The sequence below is a fragment of the Sinohyriopsis cumingii genome, chromosome 5 (genome assembly GCF_028554795.1).
Source record: "Sinohyriopsis cumingii isolate HCF-2022 chromosome 5, ASM2855479v2, whole genome shotgun sequence".
In the NCBI taxonomy this organism is placed as follows: Eukaryota; Metazoa; Mollusca; class Bivalvia; order Unionida; family Unionidae; genus Sinohyriopsis; species Sinohyriopsis cumingii.
The window spans coordinates 26,939,918-26,956,429 of NC_142965.1; the positions used below are offsets into that span (position 1 = coordinate 26,939,918).

Below are 16,512 nucleotides of genomic sequence, written 5' to 3' on the forward strand. Positions count from 1 at the left end.
CAAAAGGCCTGTTCGCCTCCTCTGCTACTTACATACATACATACATACATACATACATACATACATACATACATACATGATGGCTCCGAATGACCGAATGGTCTAAAGCGCTCACCGTTTAGGATCACTGCCATATCACCTCTGTCTGCGTGGGTTCGAGTCTCAGGCTCGGCAAACGTGGGTACGTGACACAGCTTGCCAGTAGCTTCTCGTGGAGCGGTGGTTATTCTCGGGGTTTTCCAGGGTTCATCCTCCAACAGCCATACTGTTCGCCATGTGCAGCCTATCTTGTGCTGAAAAATGGCGTTAAATCATACAACAACAGCATACATACATACAGAGCACCTGTTTTAAAAGTACAATATTATAATTTGTAATTGAAGTATGATAGGAAATTCGACACAAGTTGTTATCAGCTAGTCTTATTTTGCATGAAAAAACATTAACACATACCCACCTGTCGGTCCTAATCTTTACAATGTATCTATCTTTTCCTTTTTAGATTCTTATCAAGTTATCCCAACAGTGTGTGTGTGTGTGTGTGTGTGTGTGTGTGTGTGTGTGTGAACAAAGCGATGTGATGTAACTAAATGTATTGGACAGATCATTTCTGGTAATTATGCTTTATATTTATGAATAATATTTAAAAGAGGCCGATAAACGTGGTCCCATGAATACATGATCACCATAAATCTTTTAATGCATCACCAAAAGATAAAATTCTCATCAGCGATCGTCAAAGCTTAGATTATGATTTAATTTATCACTCTTATAAAAAAGAGTGCTGATAAATGAAGAGTGAATGCTGGCCAACATGGGTACCGCTATCTTCTATTAATACCCGTTTCTGGTGTATGTGTTTTGTAAATAATTAATCTCTTGGATAAAAGATCGATAGGTGTTCATTCAATATACATTCCTTTGAATGGAACATGAAACAGATGATCACTTTCAGAAAATTACAGGTTTGTTACGCATTACCGTACTAATTCCAAAACTGGCATTTTAGTTGTATCACATAATCTCTGTGGAGAGTTAGTGCAGTGACTAAAATAGTGATACTAGTACGCTTCTATAGCTCATAATTTCTATCGATCCATGTGTTATAAAACCTAACACAACCGTGTTCAAAAAATTATTTGTGGTAAAGGCTCAGGGCCGCTTGTCCTTGCTGGCTGTCTGCCAGTTATTTCCCGTAAACTGCTATTGAGTGGTTTTTGCAGTTTTCGGCGAAAAAGTGCAATGACTAAGGTTTATAAATAAAACTATTAGGTAGGCAAACAGAACTGGTGCCTCAAGCCGTGCAATACAACGCAGGCATTTGTATTGCAAGGTACGGTATTTTAGCATGCAACCACCTTCACCTCCGGTCTCATTATCTTTAACTACCATCATTACCACGACCACTACTACGATCATCATTATAATCATCATCGTGTACCCTCACCGCACCCTATTCCAAATACATGATCATTCTCATTCTCATCGTCATCGTGCTTCTCATCAGTGTCTTTGTACCTTAAGCACATATAAATTAGAACCTTTGGAAAAGACAATTATGTGCAGTATGTCTAATCCACTAGCTTAATTGTGATCAGGTTTCCGCAGAGAAGACGATCATCAACGAACACTGAAATTTAGAGCTGATCGGTAAGTAGCCAGAATTTTCTATTACTTTTAATTCTAGGTTAAAAGAAACCATTGCTGAAACATTTACGACATTATCATTGTCATTATTATAATCACGTCATTATTATTTTTATTATTATTATTATTATTATTATTATTATTGTTGTTGTTGTTGTTGTTATTGTTATTATTATGATTGTTATTATTATTATTATACTCATCGTCATCATCATCATCATCAGTATTATTATTATTATTATTATTTAGAGTGCACGTATTTGCTAAGCATCTCCTGTATTCCAATTGACACGTGAAAGTGCATTTTTGCAACCAGTTTATTTTCCTCGACTCTCTTCCCTATTGAATGTGTTAGATAATTTTCTCACCTTGTCTATTAACGCTTCAGACATATGAATCACTGAACAATACTATGACAAAACTAATGAAAAACTATATCATTATCACCAGTGGCAACAATATCACCATCAGCAAGAACAATATCAATATCAATACTTACTGTTGCTGTTACTGTTCATATACATATTTTCTTCTACTGGCTTAACTTGATTAGTCATACCAACAGTTACACTGGGAAATGACAAAAGTATCTTTGTTTTTTATTAAGAACAGTGTGTAGTAAGTATGCCCAAAAGAAAACGACGAGGACACGGAAGAAGTGGCTTCCCCAGCCCAGGACATGTTAATGGTATTGTTAATTTAAACCTTTACTATTTCGATGTTAATACTATTGATTTAATAATAATAATAATAATAATAATAATAATAGAAGAAGACGAAGAAGAAGATGTGTGTGTGTGTGTGTGTGTGTGTGTGTGTGATTTGGATTTGTAACGTAGCTTTAAAAAGAATCAGTAATATCGCTACAATGTCTGCAGTGTGACAGATTATAGTGATATCTATTACCAGGGCATCATGCCGCAGACATGTAGCATGATGTCCCACCCAGTCACATTATCCTGACACCAGGCCGACCAGTCCTAACACTAACCTCTTAATGCTGTACGCCAAGCGAAGCAGCTGTTAGTACGTCTTTGGTATGACTCGGTAGGGGATCGAACCCATGCCTTCATGCATCCAAGGCGGACGCTCTAACCACTAGGCCACCGGAGCGGTCCGAAGACGAAGAAGAAGAAAGAATAAGAAGAAAACTGCAGTTGAAAAGAGCCAAGGGAAATGTTTAGTGCATATACAGTACCTTGGATGATATAATTACTGCAATGCCAAATGAAGTCACAATAACTCGTTATGCATAAAATTAAGTAGCACCCTGGTGAATGAATTTACAGTTATATATCTAAAGTATATACATTACAGAGGCAGAGCCAAAACTATAATATTGTCAAATGATACTAATGGTCACGACGAAGACTAAACAGAAACAATGTTTATGTTTTGATCATTTGTCCTGACTCTCGAAGGAAGTAAAAATTGCAATTATCATATGTTTATTGTGTCATACAGTTTTGTCAACATCTATCAATCTGCATTATTTTATAATTATTCTTTAACTTGAATTATAACCTCACGAATTCGCATTATTTTATGCAATATATTTTTCATTTCGTTTTCTGAATCCGAAGTAAGCTTGTGTAGGGTAACCTTTTTTCTATCTATCCACTATTACTGTGTTTGGAACAAATGCAACATCATATTTCTTTCGCTGGTAATGTAACAACTGAACATAACAACGCACGAGTCATCGTCATATATCAATACTTGCCTGACATTTATTTCACTGGATCCTCCAAATTTAAAGAGTACCTCCCTACGGACAGATAAAAAGGTTTTAACATTTCTATATACTAGTATGTGCACACTTATCATGGGAGTTTTCTGCAGTGCGAAACTTTACCATGGATACCAGAATCCACGTGATACAAGAGCCATACTGTGTAAATTCCTTACCTACGTGGCACACACATGCAGTCTTGTAACACATAACCTACGTGGCACACACATACAGTCTTGTAACATATTTGATGTTATTCAACCCTATATAAAGGTTCTACAACAGAACATTTAAAAATGTTTCAGTCTCTCTCTCTCTCTCTCTCTCTCCAACTGCAAGTACTATTGTGCAAAAGACAGACAGACAAACCGACCACACTTGAGCGAGAGATTGATAAAATAGGGATAAAAAACGAATCATATTGTCAGTAGCAATATTAAATCAAGGATAATAATGAGTTAGATCATCTGTAAATAACTTTCAGTGTTTGAATAATCTACTGTTTGGTCATCTTTTCAGTAGGCCATTTTGTCGTCTGGCGTACACGCCAGGGATCGATCGATACACATTATAGTGTCGTCGCTGTTAGGAGAACTGTCTGTGTAATGTTCGTACATTATTTAAACCCGCTTAGCTTTTAAATTTCAACCTTCTGTTTTGTTTACTTAATCTATGTGAACGAAAATAGACGCTCACCAACAGACAGAAGTTAAAACTTTTTGACGAGGTTCGGAATAGCCGCTGAATTACATATTGTAGCGGACAAACTCGACAGGACCTTCGTTGTACATACAATACACGACTTATGCAAGCCAATCAACTTTAATGGAAATCCATGTTTGTCAGGCATGAGATTCCGACGGCCCTGGTTTTATCTGGTTACATTTACATCGCACGGGTACATTTAAAAATCGTTACCCGCCACACATCCAAGAGGTAATAACACATACCTTTCATATATGTGTTGGGGGGATGGGTAGTGGGTAGGTGGTGGTGATAGACGAAACATACGTATAACATGTAAGCCGTATCTTTCACATACCACTTGTTGTACTACACTTTTGGTTAAAGTAAACCAGGAAGCTCGCCTTTTAAATAAGAATTATATACAGTCCGAGTGCATGTGTTTGTGTGTGTGCATGTGTGTGTGTTTGTGTGTGTATGTGTTTGTGTGTGCGTGTATATGTGTGTGTGCTTATCAAGTTGTCTCCTACTTTGAGCAGAATAATATCGTACTGTAAATTAACCTCTCGTGAGGATATTTTCGTCTGATGTATTTTTTATAACTCTAATGTATTGTAAGCTTAATAAAAATCAAGCAAGAAAAACGCTGCTGAATGATATTTTTTTTTTTTATTTCAGGGAGAAAGCCTTCCAAAAGAGTGTGTAAGTTGCTTCTAAGAGTCTCAAATGAAGCCTAATACAATGAACCATTCACAAAATGGATATTCAATTCAATTTAATGTATTGAGTACAATCAATTATGTATGGACAATGAATACAAATTAGAAGGTAAATGGCAAAATAGCTGAATGTGCCACCAAGACGAATGCTCATTTCTTAGCAATCTTCTTATATTTTTAACTTTCATTCGGCTCCCTGTAGAATGTCAATGAACGTCTTTCTCTTCAACGGTACTCTAAATGTTATCCATCAGTAAATACAACAAATATCTTCCATAATTGATTTTCTTCGACTACCAGGACACGATTGCCCTATTCGTAAATTTAAATGACTTTATATTTATAGTTTCACAGTGTAAGGAGAACAGGATGAGAAGGAACTGTATTTATATTTCGAAGTTATCCGAGTGTGGACAAACTAGAATTTTGCGAAACCATATTTTACAGTGACGATGACAACCAATGCTGTGCCATTTTCATCATGTGTCTATATGTTTTTATTTTAAATAACACATATGTCACGTGTTAAGTTTCACTCCCATATAGTTAGGATTGTATTATTTCATGAGAATGCCTGTAAAGAGTGGTTCTAATTATTTGGACTGTGCTTTCAAAGAATTATATTTGGTCATTTTTGTAATAGAGAAATCAACATCATATCACAATTAAAACACAGTCAGAAATTTAACATTTCATAGTTCAATAAGTTAGAGCTCATCCAACAAAAAGTTGATTTAGACACACATACGCACACGTGCGTCTTCTGTTAACTATTACAAATTATAAAATTATCTTTAATTTGTATGCTTCAACGCAAATTATGATTTTCCCATAGCATGTTATATTACACAGGACGAGAGTTACTATCTATATTTTATGTCAACTTGCATAATCATCTCAGTTTGTAGTTAAGTAATTTATCATGTGCCATTAATATAAGCAATGACTCACGGAAGCTTACAGCTGGAATCCTTGGTATTATCAAAGCTAACGAGACGAGTATAGTCAGAGAAAGATTGTTTGCCACTGATGGGTCTTGTTTGAATAATGTATACGATCTGTCCCGTTTTACAGAGGGGCTTCATGCAAGCACAATTTAAAATGTCAGCTGATTGCATGATAACGTCTATCAACATCCTAAAACATGACGATAATATACTGTTTCTTGTCATATCATCAGCAAGACTTCCAAATACAATATGACACACAATGATTTATACAGTCAATCCATTATAGAATAATTACATTGTGTTTAAATATGCCAGATTTATAAACGTTCTGAATGTGTAGAAACGTTCAAGTAAAATTTATTTTATATCAATTGAATTCCACCTAAAGTACATTCTTTCCGAATTTAGTTCCCACGCAATACCAGCGTGCTGGGCGATGTGGCGGGAGAAAATTAAACAATTTCATGAGAAGTGGACAACGCGGTTGCAGACAGATGCGATGTTCTAGAAGTGTGAAAAGAGGCTCACCTCCTCATTATGGTAGTAGAGATGTGAGTCATCCTTCAGAAGGACTAGCAACAAGAGCAAACAGTCATTCATCGGAAAGAAAATACCATCAATTCAGATTTCAGATGGCTCACGACGGTTTTCCTTCCCATGAAAGAAACAATGTTATTACTGATCATCATTCAGATCCTCACTATGGTAGTACAGACGTTGTTGATTGTCCAGAAAAACAGCATGACAGAGCAACAAAAACGACAAAACGGTATAGCAATTATATCGAAACTGACCTTCAGTTCAGTTCCAAGACGGCACTCCAAGGTTTCTCGTCTTATGAAAGAATGAATTTTGTGAGTAGCAATTATTCAAATACTGAGTGTGGTAACAGAGATGCATTTTGTTCTTCAGAAGAATCATTGTCTTATAGAGCCAGGAATGGACCTATTAAAAGAGACCAGTATGCCAATTCAACCGAAAACGAACACTGCTTCGGTTTCCAGATGGACCGCCATGCATTTCCATTTGATGAAATAATGAGCCACGCTATTGATCATCAACACCATATGTTTCGCGAACACGATGGCAAAAATCAAACTATTTCATTACCTGCGGTAAGGATTAAAAACCAAAGTGCTCAATTAATGCAAACAAGTACAGATGCCACGGACCAGAATTATCTGTATTGGATTTCATCTATTCTAGGATGCCTGGTGAAAAATGGAAACCGGATGGAACTAGAACAACTACAAAGACAGGTTGAAAGTGAGCATGCAACACATTATTCAAATTTTGAGAAAGAAGTTGAAAACTTTCCTAACATATTTAATATCAGTGAAAGTATTCCTGATACTGAAGCTGATGGTAATGAAGAAGAAGGCATATTAAGGGATAAATATGTCGCTGGAAAAACAGACGTGCGCCTCTGCGAGAAACACTGTTCAAATGCCGGAAGTTGCTCTTCGGAAGATTGCAATGGACTTCACATTTGTAAATTTTACATCCTGAATACTTGCTCTTTCGAACAGTGCTTATTTGGACATGATATAAGAGATCCACACAATGTTCGAGTACTTAAAATGCACTTGCTTCATGCACTCAGCCCTGAAGATATCGGATACCTAATGCGAAATATTAGAAACAGGAACGAAACTACAATGCCTACCATATGTCGTTTCTACAACGGATGGATGGGATGTTCACATAATGAATGTCAATTCTTACATCTTTGTAGATGGTTTGTCGCGGGTGATTGTAAATTCGGTTTGAAGTGCCAACGCTCACATAATTATTTTGACCAACAGCCATCACTTGTACTCAAGCGGTATGGAATTCTTGAAGAAAAGTATATGGATGACGTCAAAATATTCTTACGAGACGCAGACAGTACAATGGAAAATAAATCGAATTCTGTGGTCGAGAATGGAAAGGAATATTCAGTAGGTACAAGCCAGCTAAATCGGTTTGTAAAATTTGACCAGGGCCATCCAGCTGCGAAAAGGGAAGTCATCAATATAAAAGCAATGTAATTTCTAAAGATGAACACATTAAAAGGGATGAAAGCAAACTAGAAGAATGTGTATCTGCCAAGATTCAAAATTCCATGTCTGACCAGATTGCCACCATTGAGATATGTAAGGAAACAGAAGACGGAGCATGTGACAGTCCCAACTGGATCAAACACTGTCTTCCAATATCCAGCTGTAATGGAAAACTTGAAGTTAAAGGACTGATGCAGTTTTCCGCAGATACAAATGAAATAAATACTGCAGGCGACCGAAAAGTAGGAAAACGGTCCGCAGTAGATCTCAAGCATGAATGTCTGAACCAAAGTGATCGGTCTAAACATTTGGAAAGGCCTAGTTTTTTGGATAGGCTATCAACTACAACGACAAAAAAACAATCTGGATAGTTTCAACAACAGTCATTCTGGCAAAGAATTTGTACAAGCAATGACAACTACTGCAGTCGAGAATGGTTTCGCAATGATCCCTGTCGATGACGAATTGTTTGGCAGATCAGATCAAAGACTCTCAGTTACTGTAGCTCAGAAGCATATCAACTCAGGTGTTGCCAATGATGCACGAAACTTAGAAGTGAAGAGAATGATCGGAAAAGATAGAATGCCAATATGGATATATCGATTTATCGATACTATGACGTCTTTACCCCTGGAACCTGACCAATGTGACCACCTGGAGAAGAGTTACCAACAATTTCAGCAGACAAGAAACTGTTCAATAGAGATTTGTGGATTAAAGTAGGTTATTATTTATCAATTCACATTTCTTTATCAAATATCTTAAAAACGGAGCAGTTGTACATAACACTTGTTAAAATAGATTGCATATCGTTAGTTTAATGATAAAAAATGAGCATAAGAAGAAGAAGAAGAAGAAGAAGATGATGATGATGATGATGATGATGATGATAAAAAGGACAAAAATATAAACGTTAATGAAGCACCACTGCATATACCCGTGCTGCCAGCTTGCCACTGAGGAGTTTCCTGTGTCGGATACAGATATGAATGTATCTCCTAATGATCATGAAATATAAATGTACTTAAGGTGTGGTGATCTTTAATATGTGTGTGTGTGTGTGTGTGTGTGTGTGTGTGTGTGTGTGTGAAGTTAAGACAACAGTGAGATAAACGGTCTGTTTTGGACGTAAGTCTTATTTCTTCACTTTACATTCTTTACACCTATATATAGCCATAGCAGAAGTGGGTGTCTCAGAATCCGGTAAGTGATGATCCAGAGGTAGGTATCTCAGAAGCCGGTAAGTAATGATCCAGAGGTAGGTATCTCAGAAGCCGTAAATAATGATCCAGTTGTTGATATTATAGGGTTTAACGCCATTTTTCAGCACACGATAGGTTATACATGGCGGCCAGTATAAATGGTGGAGGAAGAACCCGGGAAAACGCCGGAAAGAACCACCGACCCACGAGAAGCTACTGGCAAGCTTTCTCACATACCCACATTGGCCGAATCCAAGACTCGAACCAACGCAGACAGAGGTGAGATGGCAGTGATCCGTACCGGAGAGCGCTTTAGACCACTCGGCCACTCGGCCACTCCAGAGGTAGGTGTCTCAGGAAAGCCGGTAAGTGATGATCCAGAGGTAGAGTGCCCGTGCCATTGGAACAATACTTAGGTGTATTATCCAATAGACCGTTATCCATTTTATGTCCCTGACTTTAATTATGGCACATGCCAGTATTTGATATACACCTAAAAAATGCTTCGGCACTGAATTGAGATTCTTAAGAAAAAAGACCAGGAATAATATTTACAAAGCAGTCGTCTTGTCCACATTAGTCATGTATACATTTACATACCCACCGCAATGAAATCTCAAATTTTCAAATCAGTATCTTCAACGATAAAATGAAGTATGCATTACGTTGCAAAGATACGTATTTATGTACAGGCACTGTGAAGAAATCCTTTTTAAAAAAAAGGACAAAAGAGATAATCATCATATTTGTTCAAGTTGCCGCCATTATTATCGTAATCATCATAATCATCGCCGTTGTTATAATGACATGTTTGGAAACACGCACCGAACCGTGACAACATAGGAATTTAGAAACCATTCCAACATTGTTCGTAAAATCTTTTTTTTCTTGTCTTAAAGTGGAATTTGTATTTTGAAAGTCTTTACAGACGAATTGTCGTTTGATTAAAATTCAACACCAATTAAAAGTAAATAACTTGAGTTTTAAACGATGATATCATTTGAAAGTAAGCCAGGGTATGCAAGTTAATCCTGCAGGTACATTGTGTTTTTGTTATGGGTTTTCTTGTTCCGCAAGTCAAACGTTTTCTTTCAGAGAAACATCTTTCAACAAAAAGAGTAACAAATAAATAAATCCATTTAAATACTTAGGATGTATTGCAAGAAGCAGGTGCTGTATTCACTTGTACTTAATTTACAGTCAGAGAATGTAGTTTGTTTATTTACAATATATTCGAATTAGCCGTTTCTACCATTTAATAAGATTTATTCTAATGAGTACAATTTTTTTTACAGACTAGACGTGGACCTGCTGACCGTGGAGGAAGCGCCGTTAATATTATCCGTACAGGTTACACATGAAAAACCATAAAATATTGAGCATAGTCAAAATTAATTTATATTGCGTCATATTTGGAAGAATAAACGTTAAAGCAAAGCCATAGCGACGGAAACCATCGAACTACAAGAGGATGGTGGTACAGTCAGAAAATCATATTCTGTCATCTCGAGATGTTAAAGGAAATATTTTCCCACAAACAAAAAAAAAGTGAAACGCAAATACAAGAAAGCAATATTAAAGAACAGGAAGTATGATGGAACTAATCAACTGATGGTTAGGAAGAAAGAAAACGATAAATGAAAGCATAAGTATTTACACTACAAGAGAGGAACGAGATACTATGGATGACCTTAGACTTTACATGAATTAGTCAATAGTAATTTAGATATTAGTTGATGACAACGTTTTGGCAAATAATTAATATAACATTCAATTTGTAATTCACTTTCAGACATGTTGTTCTTTAAAAAAAAATATGTAGATTGGTCATTTTGACAATACTATTGAATACTTATTGCTAAGATAGATTGTAATCTTTTTAGAAGTCGATTGATTTGTTTGACGGAGGTTGTTTAGTGTTGTACGAGACTGGTATACAAGCTGTTTATTTAGTGCCGAGGCTATTGGTGTAAAGTATCCTACCCAAGGACGCAGCAAGTCAGCCCACACAGGGTCATCCAATGGTCGGACTCTTTCATTTTGACCATTGAACCACCACGGATTCTGACTTCATCAGTTGTCTGGTACGGAATGCGGGATAGGGTAGGGCCCATTTACTATCCTATGTCTGCAAACCTTAAGGGGTGGGGGTCATCTACAATGAAATCTAATCTTAATTATTATGAAATAAATAATCGTAAAAAACCCATGCGTACATCGGACAAAAATGTTTATTCAATTTCATGTTGCACTTTTTCACAATAAAATATCTTTATTACCATAGGGAAATAACTCCTCAATGCATTGAAATACAAGCTGGAGTTGTCTCCTTTGGTTCATGTACACAATAGACAGTAGAAGGAAATGCTAACTATTGAAATGCTCTGAACTCACTATCTGGCATACCTCTACTTTAAAAGAATCTGCAGTTAATTAGAAGGAAATGAGGGATATTACCATTCACCAAAAAAAAAAAAAAAAAAGAAATGGGGAAAGTAACCTGAAAACACAAGTAGAGTGTAGGTTAATATTTTTCTTACAAATGAGGAGTTCCTTGTGGAAATAACTTGCAATATGCGTTGTCATCTTTGTTGCCATTTGAAACACGGAACTCTACGGATAGAGGAAACATACGGAATGACCAGTCGTCTATATTATGCCATGGAAAATTAATCACACTGCATATAGGACGAAGACTGAAGTATCTGAAATTTACATTAATGACATTGCGTATAGAAGGAAGATAGAAGTATCCCGAATGGACATTTATCACACTGAGCATAGAAAGATCGAAGTATCCCAAATGGACATTAATAACACCTGCATGCAGAAAGGATATCGAAGTATCTCAAAATTTAGTCAGCACAGCGAGTGATCGGAAACGGATTTCTAACGAGTTCATTGTTTTGCACATATTAACCAACATGCAGCCCTTATTAGTTTCGTTTATTAAAATAATATCCAGGTAATCGAAGGTTATTTTCTGTTATATTTTGTAAAATCATCGTCTTCTGCTGCTATGAGCAGTTTTAAATCAGTAGTTTGCTTTTTATATTTATTTATTTATTTATTTATTTATTTTTTGTGCACCGTCAAACATATTAAATAAAATTAAAGTTTTAAAAAGTATCCAAGCACAAACAAATTGCGACACACCCACATCTTTTCGTCCATAACGCTTTCTAGAATGCACTGTCTGCTTAAATCTTATTGTCTCACTCTTTTAATATGATGGAATCCAGCAGGGTACCCTCATCCGTCGCTCAGTCGAAACAACATGTAAACAAGCTTTGAGATTCCCAGGACGCACTGTAGTACCTACCCGTAAACAAAAAGATTAGAATGGCACTTCCAAATGTGCACATCCCTGCCATAATTAATACTAAGTTTATCAAAACAGAATTTAAAGCACTTGTTCTCACCGTCTCAAGGTCACTTCCAGTAATCTATTTGTGCCTGACCAAAAACCTAAAACATATTCTGTCTCAAAAGGTGTGCAGATCAAAGCGTAGAGATCGTCTGTACCCAGAACACGTATACATTCTGGATGGAGTGAATCTAATTATGAAAACCACAAAAACAATAAAAAGAAAGCAATGCCATTGATAGTCCACACAAGCTTTTTGCACTCAATCTGAGACGGACGATCTAGATGCATTCTGATAGTAAAACAATCATTTAAAAACACATGAGCTTGTCATGCAAAGCTTGAAACTGGTTTCTTGATGAAAGGCGAAATTGAATCTTTTCTGAACTGTTTATACACTCTGAAGCTCTCTTGAGATTTTTGCAAAGAAGAATCAGCGAATAAAATGAACACAACCAAAGAAAAACAGCTTGTCGCTCGTGCAAGCATGATTTTATTTGTCGTTGAATTATAAGCAAATTCTTGATAGTACACTGCTGCAGAAAGATATCCGTACTTTGGTCTATCAGTCATTTCCTTTATAATTCTATGCTCCACATACTGAGTGCAAGTTCCATTTAGAATTGCTTTGGAATTACATCCGATTAAGAGTGGGCAGCTGTCCATTGGAATAATCTACACTTGAAATATACATGGTGTTGGATAGTTGTGGCTTGAAAAGTCTCTAATTACTCAAACGGGGATTGATACTAATGTTCGACTTTGGCAACTCAAAGGTTAAGAAAGGCAAGACAAGATTTTATTAGCTTAGGAATACCGCCCCCGGCCTCACATGTATGTATGTATGTATGTATGTATGTATGTATACGGGAGCATTTATCCGAACTATCTCTTGTCATATGCATAGCATGTGCTCGGCCATATTGAATCCATTTGTTATACTGCAAATGTGTGATAGTGGATAATCTGTTTTAGGTCACATTGCGTGATATTTGAATCTATTTTGACTTAAAGATCTTTCCAACGATTTAGATAGGGCTTTGTAGCCTTGGCACAGCGTAAGAGTCGACGCTATTATGGTCTACGTTTGTAGAGACAGAGCTGTGTATGTCAACAACAATGGAGAAGCTTGTTTGTTCACATGAATGCCGAAAGGCTAAACGAGTTAAAGTATGCAAGTTAACAGCTTGCCAAATTGCATGCATCAACATTATACTCTGTTCAAATCCTTTTATTATGAGTATATTACACATAAATTGTCCCCACATGTGTTTAGTATGGCGACTATAAACTCCTAATTGCATGTAGATGGATCAAAGTTGGGGTTGCCGGTTGTGCTAAAGTATCGCTTTCTGTATATACCTTTAACGAAAGAAAAGAAAATATTTGGGATTTACCTTGAATGTAAAAAAAAATTTGAGCCTAATGTAAACAACTTTAAAAGTTACCTCATTTAACGGTGTGGATGAACGGACATGTAGACAGACGCGCACACCGATACCAACGTAATCGTTTTGTCGAGATGCCACCAAGGCGGGTTCAAAAATTAACAGATTCAGTGAAACAAACAGTCATCCAAATGCACAGTCTTTTATTCATGAAGCATCTTGTAATACAGTTCATTGGGACAACATTATCGATACACGTTAGACAAACCCAATGCTGATACACGTAAGACACGCCCAGTGTTGATACATGTAAGATAAGCCCATTGTTGATACATGTAAGACAAGAGCAGTGTTGATACGTGTAAGACAAGCCCAGTGTTGATAAATCTAAGACCAGCCCAGTGTTGATACATGTAAGACAGGTCCATTACTGATTCACGTAAAACAAGCACATTGCTGATGTAAGTCAAGCTCAGTGTTGATACACGTAAGACAAGCCCAGTGTTGATACACATAACACACGCCAAGTGCTCATACACGTAAGAAAAGCCCGTATTAAATTTTGTTTTGAATAGAAAGAAATACTAGTGTTTCATTTAGACCTGTAATCTCTTAAATTTTGAGACAAACCGCTCTGAACTTGTATAGAAAATTCCGATTTCAATATACTTCCTTTCTTTTTTTCTATTACAGTTTCATACGTCAGAACCCTGTATCTTCCTGGGAAATGTTAAAATAGTGCGACTCCGTGGTCTTAAACAAAGTAAAAGAAAAGAGTTAACAACAAGAAGTTTTGTGACTGTCAACAAATAAGACATTTCCCAAACATTCAAAGTGAAAACTTAAAAAGAATTTCCAGTATTGTGATATAATCCCAGATAGTCATACTCACAAAATTTTCATTAACTGTCAAAATGAAAAAAGTACCAACTGAAGCACAGCAGTATTCCAATTAAATTCCAGTATCGGAGGTATTTGTGTGCCTGTAGTCAGAAAAGTGTTAATGTGCCAATAGCCTGAAGTGTGATTATGTGCTAACAGTCGTTTGATATATCTCAAAAATATAATCCAAAAATGTTCTTGTTTGAAATCGTAGTAATTCTAAATTAATCTTCTAGTCCAAGTTCTTGTATGAAGTCATAGTAATTCCAAATTAATGTTCCAGTCCAAGTTCTTGTCTGAAATCATAGTAATTCCAAGTATATCATAAATGAGTACTTTGTATTTTTGGTGAATACTAATTTGAGTAAATAATTATACACAAATGAAATAGTGGAGACACAAAACGAGTATTCTGCCTCAGATGCTGAATGCAAGAATAAGTAATTTATCAAGTAAACAACATGATATAAAAAGGTAAGACACAAATGTGAACTAGCACGATGGTCAAAAGTTCATTCTTGAAATATTATATTTTGTCAACACTTTTAAATCTTTTACTAAAATTATGATAAAGAATATGGTAAACATCAGGTACAAATGTAAGAAGTGTTCGGCCATTCGGCCATGTACGTTTCGATGTTGGGTGGGAACAGAGCCACCACCCAACAAGATATTACTCCTAATCTGCGCGAACACTTGGGGGTACCAATATTCTCACCCCTCACACGCATATCGGGCATTCCACTCTATATATCGCGTATTGCCTAATTACTCTTCGAGTAGGAACTCAGTCACTAGATGAGGCTTCAATATCCGCACCGCAGACTACTTAGTTATGTCTGTGTTGCAGCCAGATTACGCATGCCTGTGAGAGGAAAATCTGCCCAGTTATGACTCATGGATGGTCCATAACAGCCAATAATGTGTAAGATACGCATTTAATTAGAGCAATCCATAAAGTAACAAATTTTCTCTACTATTCACATTCTACTTTGAATTTTGAGTACAGGTGATTATGTAGTTCTGAATATTAAACCATTCTGTGAGTATATGTAACTCATTTTGTTTTGGTATTCTACCTTGTTTAACAAAATACAATTACATTTTTAGGGTGGTATCGAATAGATCAAATTGGGATTTTAAGAGAACTTTACCAAAAGTGGTTGTCGGATAAATCGAAAAGAAATCCCCATACAGCCAAGCAAAGTTTTACCATTCCGCCGATGGAAACGTTGATCTCGGCTTCTTTTCCAGCGTAGTTTTCGGGCGGCCTGATCTACTCGAGACGTCTACATGCTTTAGTCCCAGGAAAATGGCTGGATACGCTGGAACGGTGTTCTTTCTCAAGCTGATGCACGCAATCGGTCTCAGTTCTCAGGTCCAGGGCCTCTGGTATGCCAGCTGGTTTTCTTCCGTATAATGTCCAGGTGGCGTCATATTTAAGCTGCCCAAACTTTGCAAAGTTGCTGTATGCATGGGGATTGCTTCTCTGAAATAATATTAATAAAAAGTCATTTATCGAAGAAAGTTGTATTCAGTCCTCGGGTACGTTAGAAATTATTAAAGTAATAGCTTTTTTGGGATAGGCGAATGACTATTGTGAACTTAAGGTCGCTGGGCTTTCGATACCTGGTTTCCGTCTTAAACATTTTACATGTACGATTTAGTCTCACGCTACTGCCTTGAGTCAGGAGCGTAGAAAAGAGAAGAAAATTCCATACGATAAAAAAAATTTATGAAAGGAAAAAAAATGAGAAGTAAGGAAATGGAAAAACAAAAGGAAAGTTGCTGCATGAACGCTTACGATGATGAGAGCCAGAGTGGCGCACGAAATGTAAGGAATACGTCAAGGCATTTTGTTTCGGGTCATTTTATCGCCATCGTTTGTAATTATCTTGC

The 16,512-nt window shown here is 36.6% G+C and overlaps 1 protein-coding gene across 2 annotated transcripts; it reads left to right on the forward strand.

Annotated features, from left to right (window-relative positions):
- Positions 1–1,281: 1,281 nt before the first annotated feature.
- On the forward strand, positions 1,282–11,945 carry LOC149798836 (uncharacterized). 2 transcript variants are annotated; one of them, XM_089957731.1, is made up of 6 exons: positions 1,282–1,333; positions 1,599–1,650; positions 2,255–2,335; positions 4,742–4,765; positions 6,141–8,493; positions 10,272–11,945. In XM_089957731.1, exons 3-5 carry the CDS (start codon positions 2,272–2,274, stop codon positions 7,760–7,762), a joined length of 1,710 nt encoding a protein of 569 aa, XP_089813857.1. In that variant the 5' UTR covers positions 1,282–1,333; positions 1,599–1,650; positions 2,255–2,271; the 3' UTR covers positions 7,763–8,493; positions 10,272–11,945. The 2 variants fall into 2 exon arrangements, with proteins under 2 accessions (XP_089813857.1, XP_089813858.1); XM_089957732.1 differs by having other exon boundaries at positions 1,292–1,333; positions 2,260–2,335.
- The last annotated feature ends 4,567 nt before the right edge of the window (positions 11,946–16,512 follow it).

What these genes read in the sequence shown, in the direction of transcription:
- LOC149798836 (XM_089957731.1), top strand. Translation starts at nt 2,272, where the DNA reads ATGCCCAAAAGAAAACGACGAGGACACGGAAGAAGTGGCTTCCCCAGC. An exon ending in CAGCCCAGGACATGTTAATG is followed by an intron (nt 2,336 to 4,741) that starts GTATTGTTAATT and finishes TTTTTATTTCAG; the next exon opens with GGAGAAAGCCTTCCAAAAGA. An exon ending in AAAGCCTTCCAAAAGAGTGT is followed by an intron (nt 4,766 to 6,140) that starts GTAAGTTGCTTC and finishes TTCCGAATTTAG; the next exon opens with TTCCCACGCAATACCAGCGT.